The 11,972-nt window shown below is 42.8% G+C and overlaps 2 protein-coding genes across 11 annotated transcripts in view; both read right to left on the reverse strand.

Annotated features, from left to right (window-relative positions):
- Positions 1-3,434, reverse strand: part of UBXN4 (UBX domain protein 4) — a 28,690-nt gene extending 25,256 nt beyond the window's left edge. The window contains exon 1 of one of the 2 annotated variants that reach the window (XM_054043835.1): positions 3,273-3,434. In XM_054043835.1, coding sequence (XP_053899810.1) covers positions 3,273-3,419 — 147 coding nt within the window. In that variant the 5' untranslated portion in view covers positions 3,420-3,434. The remainder of the gene's footprint in view (positions 1-3,272) is intronic. The other variant, XM_054043836.1, reaches the window with a different exon arrangement.
- A 3,935-nt stretch (positions 3,435-7,369) lies between these two features.
- The window catches only part of R3HDM1 (R3H domain containing 1), a 147,233-nt gene continuing 142,630 nt past the window's right edge, over positions 7,370-11,972 (reverse strand). For all 9 annotated transcript variants that reach the window (XM_054043864.1, XM_054043865.1, XM_054043869.1 and 6 more), the window contains one exon: positions 7,370-8,775. In XM_054043864.1, coding sequence (XP_053899839.1) covers positions 8,411-8,775 — 365 coding nt within the window. In that variant the 3' untranslated portion in view covers positions 7,370-8,410. The remainder of the gene's footprint in view (positions 8,776-11,972) is intronic.

An 11,972-nucleotide genomic window follows, 5' to 3' on the forward strand; every position in this document is an offset into this window, starting at 1 on the left:
AAAGCAGTTCGGTAGGTATTTTCTAAAAGGCACCTAACATTTATTTTGATGTTCAAACCTTACAACCAGCCAGTTGCCTGGCTGGTTGTAAGGTTTGGACATCACCAAAATCATCTCTGAGGCAGGATAAAAACATGTGAAGTTTCAGTTTAAGTGGCATTGTTTCCAAAAATAACCAGCCTTTACAAATTCAGGCTTATAAATGAAAGTGCCATCTCAACCATAGAAACATAAGTATAGTTTGGCAAGAACACTGATGTGGACAGTACAGAATACAGAAACGTATCTGAGTGAGTTTTGCATCAAATGAAGGATTAGTTTTAAAGGAATTAATTGCAGCAAAAAGTGAAACAGAAAGCTTTGTATCTGCAAGTTAGCTACCTATGAAATTCTGGAGAATCAGTTTTTAGTATTAGTTATACTGCATCTTCTGTACAGCAGTACAGTCAGTACGTCAGCAGTTATTTGAGGCCACTGATTAACCTTTTGGTTCCCCAAAGGTACATGTTCCCTAGGCTGCTTTTTTTGATGCAAGTCTCCAATCCAATCCCTAACTTTATTTAATGTTTCAAACCAGTTTATATTAGATGGAGGCATACCAGCACTCCCTGCTCTTTAAAACCAGCAGCCTCTGTTCCTTTATTTGCAACTTGATGTAAACGGCCATTATTATTCAAATTTGGCTCTTCATTTTAGAATTTAGAACATAAATGGAAGAGACCAAAGAGCAGCAGAACTAAACTGGAAACCTAATAAGTGGTAAGTGATATCCTGTTGCCCTTGACAGGACTACATTAGAAATACAAATTAATACATTTAATACTATCAAGAAGCGCCTTGAAATGGCTGAAATGTCCATGAAGTTAATGGAAACTTCTTAGCCACAAGCAGGAAAATAAAAATCAGTCTTCACCGAAGTCGCAACATTATGTCTTACAGGTAAATTGTCGAAAGTTACAAAATGTGTATGTCAGGAGGTTTCATGTTGTTTACTAACTACCTTTCCATTTGATCTTATATAACATATTCTATGATAGCTGCATCCCTAACTATAGAGCCAAGGGAGGAACCACTTGCTCTGTATATAAATCTGTAAAACATTTTGGGATCTTTGCTATAAAAGAAACTTCATTAAAAAGATGTCTTGTCAATAGAACACTGAATTCCACAGACAGCTCCTTCAAAGCTTAGGAAACAATATCACATCTCACTCTATAACATGAGGGGTATAAAATAGCTGGGCTGGGCCAATCCCACTTTTTAGCCACCACATTCATTATCCATAGCTACCTCCCAGTGGGGGATGCAGAATAAAGAGCACTATGCCAGCCAAGACCTAAAAATTTTTACTACCTATTTAAATTGTCTTTTGTGACTTTATCTGTGGAAGGTAGATGCATCCCATGTTTTGATGTTCTTTTAAAAAGTTAACTTGACACTAGTAGTAGGATTTGTTCTGGGCAGTGGTGGTTGGTTAGTTTTAGCTAATTTTTTGTATGAGATGCTCAGAGGCCTTCAAGCCACAAGTATATAAACTATTAGTCATCAAAATAAAAAGATCATTCATAAACAAACACAATGGAGACAAAGTAAAAAATAAGAACCTAACCACCTCCTCCCAATTTCTTACATTTTCTAGATTGTAAAGCAGTATACACAGTGTGTGCATGTGTAACGGTGGTAATGAGAGAGCTGTCCCCAAAGTTTAATGTAAGAACATAAGAATGGCCCTACTGGGTCAAACCAAAGATCCACCTAGTCCAGTATCCTGTCTTCTGACAATGGCCAGTGACAGGTGCCCCAGAGGGAATGAATAGAACAGGTAATCATCAAGTGATCCATCCCGTTGCTCATTCCCAGCTTCTGTATAGAGGACTCAAAAGAGCATGCAGACTGCATAGGAACAGTATAAAAACTTATAGATGTGATGAAGAGTGTCTGCAGAATTATATAGGGGACTAGGATAGGAAACAGGGACAGTATAAAGCTTGAAGTACCTACAGGGGAAGCCTGGAAGTGAGCAGGGCATGGAGAACCACCATATACACGGAATGCTAGCACTGGCATGACAGCACAGAGAGAATCGTGGGTGCTGTGATTGGGGACATTAGTACTGCAAAGGACGTTACAAAATGGGGAAATAGAGACCACTGCATAAACAGGCAAGCAGTTGTAAAAGAGCTATCGATGGTATTGCAAAAACAGAACCAGGAAACTGCACTTGGGAGTACAGAGGCTGTAGGCTGGTATAGTTAAATAGTACAGACAGCTGTATAGGGGCCCAGGGACTCCATGACGCAGTATAGGGGTGTGGGGTGTAGAGTCTACACTGTGCACTACAGAGAATGTAAGGTGACATGGAGACTGCTTAAGGTGGTAGAGAGAACATATCACAGCATTGAGCATTATAGGAGACCTGGGAACTGTATGGTGTAGTACAGGGAGCTACAGAGGAGCATATAAAGTATAGGAAACCTAGAAACTGCATGAAGCAGCACAAAGGGGTATAGAAAGGCAGTATAGGAAACTATGGGGTCAGGGGGTGGTATAGGGGCCAATAAGGTCAGGCTCCAGTATAGCAGGCTTGGGGCCTGCCTGGGATAGCACAGAGGCTGGTACAGGGGACTAGAGGGTCAGTTGACAGTATGGGGGCTTAGGGGCTGCCTGGGGCAACAGAGGTGGTGGTATAGGGGACAACAGGGTCAGGTGATGGTATAGGGGGCTTGGGACCTACCTGGGGCAGCACAGATAGAAGACTGCCAGGTCTGGCGACCGTATAGCAGGCATGAGGTCTGCCTGGGGCACCACAGGGACTGGTATAGGGCAGTGGTTTTCCACCTTTTTTCATTTGCTGACCCCTAAGACATTACAAATGGAGACGTGGACGCCTTTGGACATCTTAGACATCGGGGTCCGCAGACCAGAGGTGGAAAACCACCGTTCTACGGTAACGGCCTTTTGTGGATCTTTTAAACAGAGTCTGCAGACCCCAGGGGCCCACGGACCACAGGCTGAAACCCGCTGGTACGGAGCAGGATGGGGCCAGGCCATGGTATAGGGGGCGCGGGGCCTGTCTGGGCAGCGCGGAGAGTAGCACAGGGGACTACAGGGCCAGGAGACGGTATCGGGGCCTGCCTGGGCGGTTCCGGAGGGGCGGAATAGGGAGCTCTCAGGGGCCACAGGCGCTGTCAGCAAAGGGGCTGCCCCGGGGACTACGTCCGGCGGCCGGGAACGGCCGGGCCCCGCTCCCCCAGGCCCGCTGCCGGTTGTACCTGACACGAACACCACGAAGACCGAGCTCTGTTGCTTGGCGGCGGCGATGGCGGCCGGGATGGTGCCGCGGAACCACAGCATGGTGCCCCCCTAAGCCCCCGCTCCCTGGACCCGGACCCCCAGCCACCCACCCTCGCGATGCGCATGCGCCACAAAACCTGCAGCCTCGCTGTGAAACGGTGACTAACCGCCCCAATTCCCCCAGGGCGCATGCGCTCCCTGCTCAGTGGGGCGGTGGTAGGGTAAACCTGGCTGTGATTCCCCCCCTGCACATTCCTCTCGCCTCCCCCAGTTGCGAGTGACACATTACGCAGCGCGGGTGTGCGGGCGGCAGATTCACCAAGGTAGGGAAGGAGGCGCCTGGGCGCTGGGTCTAGGCAACCATGGCGGACGGGGCCAGACTTTGGGTGGGTGGGTGGGCGGGGGACTCCCCTGGGCAGCTCCGCCCTCATAGGGGGAGAACAGCCCTGTCCGGCCGCGCGGCGGATAGAGTGGTGGGGGCCTGGCCCTTCTCCACCGCCTGCGGGGACGGATCGTCCCTCTCTGGGCTCTCACTGCCCCTGAGCGCCCCGTTCAGGGACGGGGACACCGGCCAGCTCGGGGCGGGGCCTGCTGCAGGGCTCTGCCCCGCTCGCCGCCCTCCTCGGCCTGGGGGCAGCGACCCCGAGCGGACACGGGAGAAAACGGCCGGTGGCTCCGGCAAAATTCCCCAGGGGCCGGTGTTGTCTCCTGATGACAGCGGCAGTCCCCCTCCCCCAGCAGTGGCTCGGGTTCCGGCACTTGCTGGGCCGTGGGCAGTGGGTGGGACACGGTTTGTACAGCACCGAGTAATAGGCGGAAAGTTTCACTTGTCCCTGTTGGGAATGTTTTCACTATGAACGGGGCTGTGAGCAGGGGGTGTTGATACTATTCAGTGGGTTGTAGGTAATTCAGATTCTAAACCCCCTGCAATAAGGGAACTTACCTTGGGTCTGTAATATTCTCTGTACGCCACTTGCACGATCAAACTCTCTTCAGCACTACAGGAACAATTGTTACTATTGCATATGATTCTGCTGGGCACAAGGCTCAAGTGAGGAGGACAGCATTAACAGTACTGCTTTTTTTTTTTTTTTTTTTTTTTTTTAAGGAGAAATAAATCAAAACGAGTTTGTCTTCTGGGACCAAACTGCCCACTTCCATGCTTTTTGAGTATTTCTTGCAGCAAAGCAAGAACAGATCCAAAGAGCTTTAATAATAAACATGACCAGAAAAATCAGGGAGTTACAAGAAGGATCAAAATAAGTCTTTAATTAATGGGAGACTACCACCTCTCCATAATAAACCACAAATCTGCAGAGCCAAGACTAGAACTCAGCTCCTACAACTCTAAAACACTCAGAGCTGTACTGGTTGAACTAAAAGAAGGTCCCTATTAATAGAAGGACCATTATAATCTTTCTAATTTTCACTGAGCCAGCAGAGGGTAAAATTCACACAAACATACAGATTAAAATTTTCAGAACTGACTAGCAATTTTGGGTGTCCAATTATTGAGACCTTAAAACAGCTTGATTTTCAGAAAGTGATGAAAATCAGACCCTTTAAAAAGGCTTCAAAAGCTGGGCAGTCAAAAATCAAGGCCATCAAAAAAATCACTAGTCACTTTAAGATCAAGCATTATCACCAAGATTTTCACTCTACTGAAATCAATGGCAAAAGCCTCCCCTTGATGTCAGAGGGATTGGGCCAATGTTGGAATTACGATTATTTATGCAAAGTATTACCACAACACTAACTTTACTTTTGTTCAATCCCTGTGCTGAATGGTATGAATAGAATTGCTTGAAACATGTCTAAAAAAACCTAAATAATAAGCAATTTACTACACCCAAATAGTAACAAAACTTTTATAAGCATTTTATCAAGATGCTTACAAACTGGCTAAACCCAGGGGAGTTTAGACCCATAGTGTTTGGCTCCAACATGGTCAGGCAAGTATTAACAATGAATCCTTTAAGAGTTTATGTGGTTATACCTCTTAATAAACAAGTGGTATCACTGCTAATTATCAGACCTTCGATAAGGCCAGATGAATCAGTTCCTTATATTTACTATACCTTGTGCCCAATTAACCATGTTTTATTTCTATTACTTCAGCCCAAACTTTAAATAGGATAACACTGGTAATTTGAAGGGTCACTACAATTTAATCAGTTCTCATTATATCATTTGTATTGGTCACATGCTTTGAGCCTATTGTGCATGCTAATACCCCAACACAATTTAAAACTACAGTTCATCCAAATCTAATGTGGGACTATAATCTACAGCCCATAACTGCACTGAAAGCAATGACATAACTATCCAGAACAAAAACATTTACTTAATTGTGAAGGATTTCCTTCAGCTATAACCAGAACATCAGCTTTCGGGGAGATTTAACTGGGGGAACGTTGACAAGGTTGGCACAAGAAATGATGAAGAGACTTAAGAAACAGACTAAAATAAAAATTTCAGATCAGGGTGATTTTTAATTACATGTAATGGAAAAGTGATTTGACCAATTTCCTTCAAACTTTACATAAACATCCTCCTTGGTTTTAGGACGAAATGCAACACTTTCCAGGCCAAACTGATTTTCTAAGCAAATATTATATTACAGCTAAAACTGGACTTCATAATTAAAACTGCAACTAATTTCCATTATAAAGAGACTTTCCTGTGCATAAGTCCACAACACATATGGAGAACAAAACAAGCCTACAACCAAACAAGTTCCCACAAGATTAATTATAGCAAACAGCAGACTGCTCAAAACAATCTACATGGTCAATGTGACATTTTAAGGAATAATTGAGTACCGAAACATGAAAGCTAACACAATTCATTATTCCATCTTGGGTACAGATGTTTGGTTTCTAGGTTGGGTGAATAAGCATCCCATTTTATACCTCAAGCTCAATTAATTCTTCTCTCAGTTTGACAGAATTAAGTTCCCATGTGCACACCAATGCCTGATCCATGCCTTGAAACTTAATTTGCAGGCCTCTGTGTTGTAGAAACCCAGTGACCCTGCTGAATGTCCTAAAGACCTGCAGAATGCTACATCCTGCAGCATCCGGGACAGTAAGGTGTTGACCTTCCTCCTTTGCGGAGCCTAGCCACAGACCACTAAGCAGGTCAGCTGCTCTTCCTATGGCTCACTTCTCCTTTGAATCTCTCTTTACAGGGGAAGTAAATAGGGTTTGGACATCAAGACCGCTTGGGTGCTCTCAAGAAATGTCAAGAAAACACACTTTCAGGGAAACAGGTTAGATTCAAGTTAAATTTTATCTGATCCTATTCTAAGGGCCAATTTTTATTGCCATGTGGGAAAATTTGCCTATCCAGTTTGGCAGGTATTTGGAGACCATAAGCAGAATCTTCGAATATGCTGCCATGATCTTCCACCTAAATGAATCTGACCTCTTGTGGGTAGTCTCATTATTAACATGCAAGGGGTGGAATTTAAATTCTATTTGCTATTTTTTGGCATGTCTTGACACTGTCAGTTTATGTTTTAATTTGTGATTATAAAATCTATGTGGAAATGCTGCGAGGCTTTGTCAGGCACATTTATTCATTACAAAAATACTACGGAGAAGCGGTAGCCTCTTTTGTAGACAAGGCTGTAACCAGCTTTCTATTTACTCAGCCAACTGTGTCCCCGGCACCATTTCCCAAAGTCATAAAAAAAGTTCCTGTCTGCATCATATTCATAAACCCATCACCATATCCCCATTTAAATTCCCACTTAAAGCCTTCTATGATTTACTTGTGATAGCAGCACATACCTATATCCAAAACCTAAAAGAACAGTGATTATATATAAAGTATGTGCAATGCTGTAAGATTTGCTTTCTAAAGTATGCACCAAGTCTTAAAAATTAGCACATCATAGGAGAGTAGATTTGGGCAAAAGGTAATTTTTTTGGTCTGGCTCTCGTTAGGCAAGTTGTAAGCTAAATTCTGTTAAACTGTTCCCTAAATATGAGGAAAACTTGCAAAATGGCATAATACGGATTCACTTAGGTTTCAAACAGTCCTATAGTTTAAACAAATGCACTGAAAAAAGTTTGTATTTGTAAACATTTATTTTCTCGAACTGAAAAAAGGCTTGCATCAGCACACATTGTACAGCCTTGCAAATTACATAGAAATTGAAAAAAGATTTTGTTTGTATGTGCAATGAAACTTCTGATGTCCAGTGATCCTCTGCAAATGATGAAAACATATTTAAATGACTTAAGAAGGGTCCAGCACTTATTTAAACACAATTATCCTAGAGTGCAAAGAAAGAAAAAGATTTATACCAGTGGAAACACAAAGTGCAAACATTTTGTCATTTGGGGAGATACATTTTAATGTCTTCACCCTTTTACTAAAACCAAATTGGCTTCAATGAACATTCTTTGTAGTTTAGACATATTCATATTTCACTTTAATACTTATGCTAATCTGTTTGATTAGAAAGGAGTTCAAGAATATAATTTGTAATTATCTTTCACACTGTCTGAGTGAATCTTGAAAGGACTGTGTACGGAGTTTAAAAGTTACTGAAACTGCTTTATTGGAAAAAGAAACAGGGGAAGAGAAATATGTTAACTGAAGACTTTTGCGTAGTTGGCTAAAAAACAGTGTAATTTCTTAATAGTTATTCTCCCTCCCCTCACCCCATTCCACCCCAAGCCCTCTGCCCTAAAATGGATAGTTGTGTGCTGGCTGTGAAAAGGGATTACAAAATGCAGATCTGAATATGGGTATTCATTATGAACAGTGGTTTGCTGTACAATAGAGATTTGGATCTGATACAAGAATTCAGAAATATAAAACAAAACTACTATAAAAGTAAGGGGCATTTAACAGCGTTCCTCATAGAAAGCTGCCTCTCTATCTTGTCAGAATGGATTCTTACAGTTGTCTGGGATTAACTTTATATCTATTCTTCTTCTTCTTGCTGGATCACTGGGTTATTCTTCCAAGGCTATAATGTCATATGAGAACACATCCCAGGAGTCTCTATGAAGAGAACAGAAACCCCGTAACATCAAGCCAATCAAGTAGAGAAGAGAATGACATGGAACTAATAAAGGCTGAATGTCCAACAATGTAGCTGCTACTGAGAACTAGCCCTTTCCAGAATATGAAACTCATAGTGCTTCTTGCTTGTTCTCAGCCTAAACTTGTTAGCTGAGTTACTTTGTTTCTTCAGTGCATTTTGGGCTGCTGACATCGTAGGGAACGTAGCTAGAACTGTATATGTGGAGGCCAAGTCACTAGGTTTGGAGGGTTCAGTGTTCACATTACTATCTCCACTGCCACAGTAATGGCGTTGGTGTTGCTGTTGCGTCTGTAGACACTGGGGATTCCTTAGCCACCGAATCTTGGCACCAACTTTAAAAAGTTCTCCAAATAGTTTTTCAGCTTCCATACGAGTTATTCCTTCTGGCAGTTCAGTAATTTCTAAAACTTTTCCAATAACTGAAACAAGAAATATGTAGAATTAAAACTGGTCATTACATTTAACAAGGATTCAGTCTTACATAAAATAGTGATCTTACATTAAATGTGAAATTAACTCTGTTCAAACAAACATACATTCTGCTTCTCCTATATTTAAAAAAAATCTCTGTGGCACTGAACATCAAAACTACTAAAGTTCCAAGTGTGTTCAACTGAAGTTAAGCACGCAGGCTAAAAGATAGTACAAGGCGCTAAATAATTAATAAGGGTTTGTCTTACATGAACATTTAGTTTGCAGCAAGCTGGGGTAAGAGTCTATTCCACCCTGCTGCCCATAAGGACCCTGCTGATGCATACCCTGCCGTTTCGAAGTACGATAGACCAAAACACAGTAACTGTTTGTGTGCGTCAGCAGGCTCCCTAAGGACAGTTAGTGCTGGGTAGATTCACACCTCAGCTTGCTGCTAACTAAATGTTCATGCAGACAAGACCTTACCCTAGTTCTGCAGCAGAACTGAGGACTTAAGACTAACACTTGGATGGATCTATTAATGGGATAAAAAAATATGGTTGCAATAAAAATGTGGGACAGTGAGAACTGACTTGCTTCACTCACAGTAATGTAAAACTTACAGGAAAACACAGCTTTGGCTATCTGCTCTCATGGTGGTGACTTCCTAAGGAAAGCAACCCAGCTCCCTTCTGTATTCATTGATACGCAAAGACAGTTGGGGGTAATACACAAAACATATATCAGAGGGGTAGCCGTGTTAGTCTGAATCTGTAAAAAGCGACAGAGGGTCCTGTGGCACCTTTGAGACTAACAGAAGTATTGGGAGCATAAGCTTTTGTGGGTAAGAACCTCACTTCTTCAGATGCAAGTAATGGAAATCTCCAGAGGCAGGTATAAATCAGTATGGAGATAACGAGGTTAGTTCAATCAGGGAGGGGGAGGTGCTCTGCTAGCAGTTGAGGTGTGAACACCAAGGGAGGCGAAACTGCTTCTGTAGTTGGATAGCCATTCACAGTCTTTGTTTAATCCTGATCTGATGGTGTCAAATTTGCAAATGAACTGGAGCTCAGCAGTTTCTCTTTGGAGTCTGGTCCTGAAGTTTTTTTGCTGTAAGATGGCTACCTTTACACCTGCTATTGTGTGGCCAGGGAGGTTGAAGTGTTCTCCTACAGGTTTTTGTATATTGCCATTCCTGATATCTGACTTGTGTCCATTTATCCTCTTGCGTAGTGACTGTCCAGTTTGGCCAATGTACATAGCAGAGGGGCATTGCTGGCATATGATGGCATATATAACATTTGTGGACGTGCAGGTGAATGAGCCGGTGATGTTGTAGCTGATCTGGTTAGGTCCTGTGATGGTGTAGATATGTGGGCAGAGTTGGCATCGAGGTTTGTTGCATGGGTTGGTTCCTGAGTTAGAGTTGTTATGGTGCGGTGCGTGGTTGCTGGTGAGAATATGCTTAAGGTTGGCAGGTTGTCTGTGGGCGAGGACTGGCCTGCCTCCCAAGGTCTGTGAAAGTGAGGGATCATGTCCAGGATGGGTTGTAGATCACTGGTGATGCGTTGGAGAGGTTTAAGCTGAGGACTGTAGGTGATGGCCAGTGGAGTTCTGTTGGTTTCTCTTCTGGGCCTGTCTTGTAGCAGGAGGCTTCTGGGTACACGTCTGGCTCTGCTGATTTGTTTCTTTATTTCCTTGTGTGGGTATCGTAGTTTTGAGAATGCTTGGTGAAGATCTTGTAGGTGTTGGTCTCTGTCTGAGGGATTGGAGCAGATGCGATTGTACTTCAGTGCTTGGCTGTAGACGATGGATCGTGTGTTGTGACTGGGGTGGAAGCTGGCCACACAACCTCCCTGATCACACAATAGCAGATGTAAAGGTAGCCATCTTACAGCAAAAAAAACTTCAGGACCAGACTCCAAAGAGAAACTGCTGAGCTCCAGTTCATTTGCAAATTTGACACCATCAGATCAGGATTAAACAAAGACTGTGAATGGCTATCCAACTACAGAAGCAGTTTCTCCTCCCTTGGTGTTCACACCTCAACTGCTAGCAGAGCACCTCACCCTCCCTGATTGAACTAACCTCGTTATCTCCATACTGATTTATACCTGCCTCTGGAGATTTCCATTACTTGCATCTGAAGAAGTGAGGTTCTTACCCACGAAAGCTTATGCTCCCAATACTTCTGTTAGTCTCAAAGGTGACACAAAACGTAATTCTTTGCCATCACAATAATATCATTTATCTGAGGATTTCAAAATGATTTACAAAAATTAAACCTCACAGCACATTGTATTTGAATACAAAATGATTTGTTCAAGGTACAGAACTAGTTCTATACATGTTGTCAAAGAGCACAAAATGCCAAGCGGGGGAAGAGGATGTTAGTTTCCCTCTTATGCCCCCTGATCTTGTCCAGTCAAAATGAACTCTCCTCCAAATCTCCTTTCAGGGTCTAGCTAGCAAGCCAACAAAGAAATAGATTTTGATCAGTCCACAGAACACAGTCCTAGCATTCTGGCCAGGCCCGTCCCCATTTATTGGGTAGCACTTCTTGCTTATGGTCTGCACAGTGGAGCGAGGTTGTACTTTTGTTCCACCCATCATATTTATTGGCAACAAATGCAGTGTTTTGATTTACGTCAGGAAAAAAAAAAGTAAATCAGGAATGTATTTAGTTCATGTATTACATTCATAGTTCTGGTAAGCTAAGGGCAGTTACGGAAGAATTGTGTATTATATTAAATATGTAACTTACAAATATTTTGATATTAACTGTTACATTAAATAATTTTACTTACTATGTCTCCTTTGGTTTTCTTTTCCCTTATCTTTTCTATGTTTTTCCTCTATCCACTGTTTACTCTGGTTCTCTCTTCCTCTCTATTTGCTTTTGATTAATAGTTTCTTCTTTCCCTCCATTCCCATCTTTTCCTGTGTTTGCTGTCTCCCTCTTTGCTCAGTTACTGTTCATTCTTACCTTCCTTCGATTCAGACTTCACCGTCCTTCCCTTTTATACTATTCATCCCTCCCTCTCCTACTTTATCTCACTCATTAATTGTACCAACTTTCAAACCTGGGAGCTCTGTTTCCCTTTGGCACATCTGCAGCTGCCCCAGACACTCCCATTCTGCCGCAAGTCTCACATACAGACAATTCCATCACACAGACATCCATTTTTCTGCAAACCCTTCAGAC

Source organism: Malaclemys terrapin, chromosome 11, assembly GCF_027887155.1.
Source record: "Malaclemys terrapin pileata isolate rMalTer1 chromosome 11, rMalTer1.hap1, whole genome shotgun sequence".
Taxonomy (NCBI): Eukaryota; Metazoa; Chordata; order Testudines; family Emydidae; genus Malaclemys; species Malaclemys terrapin.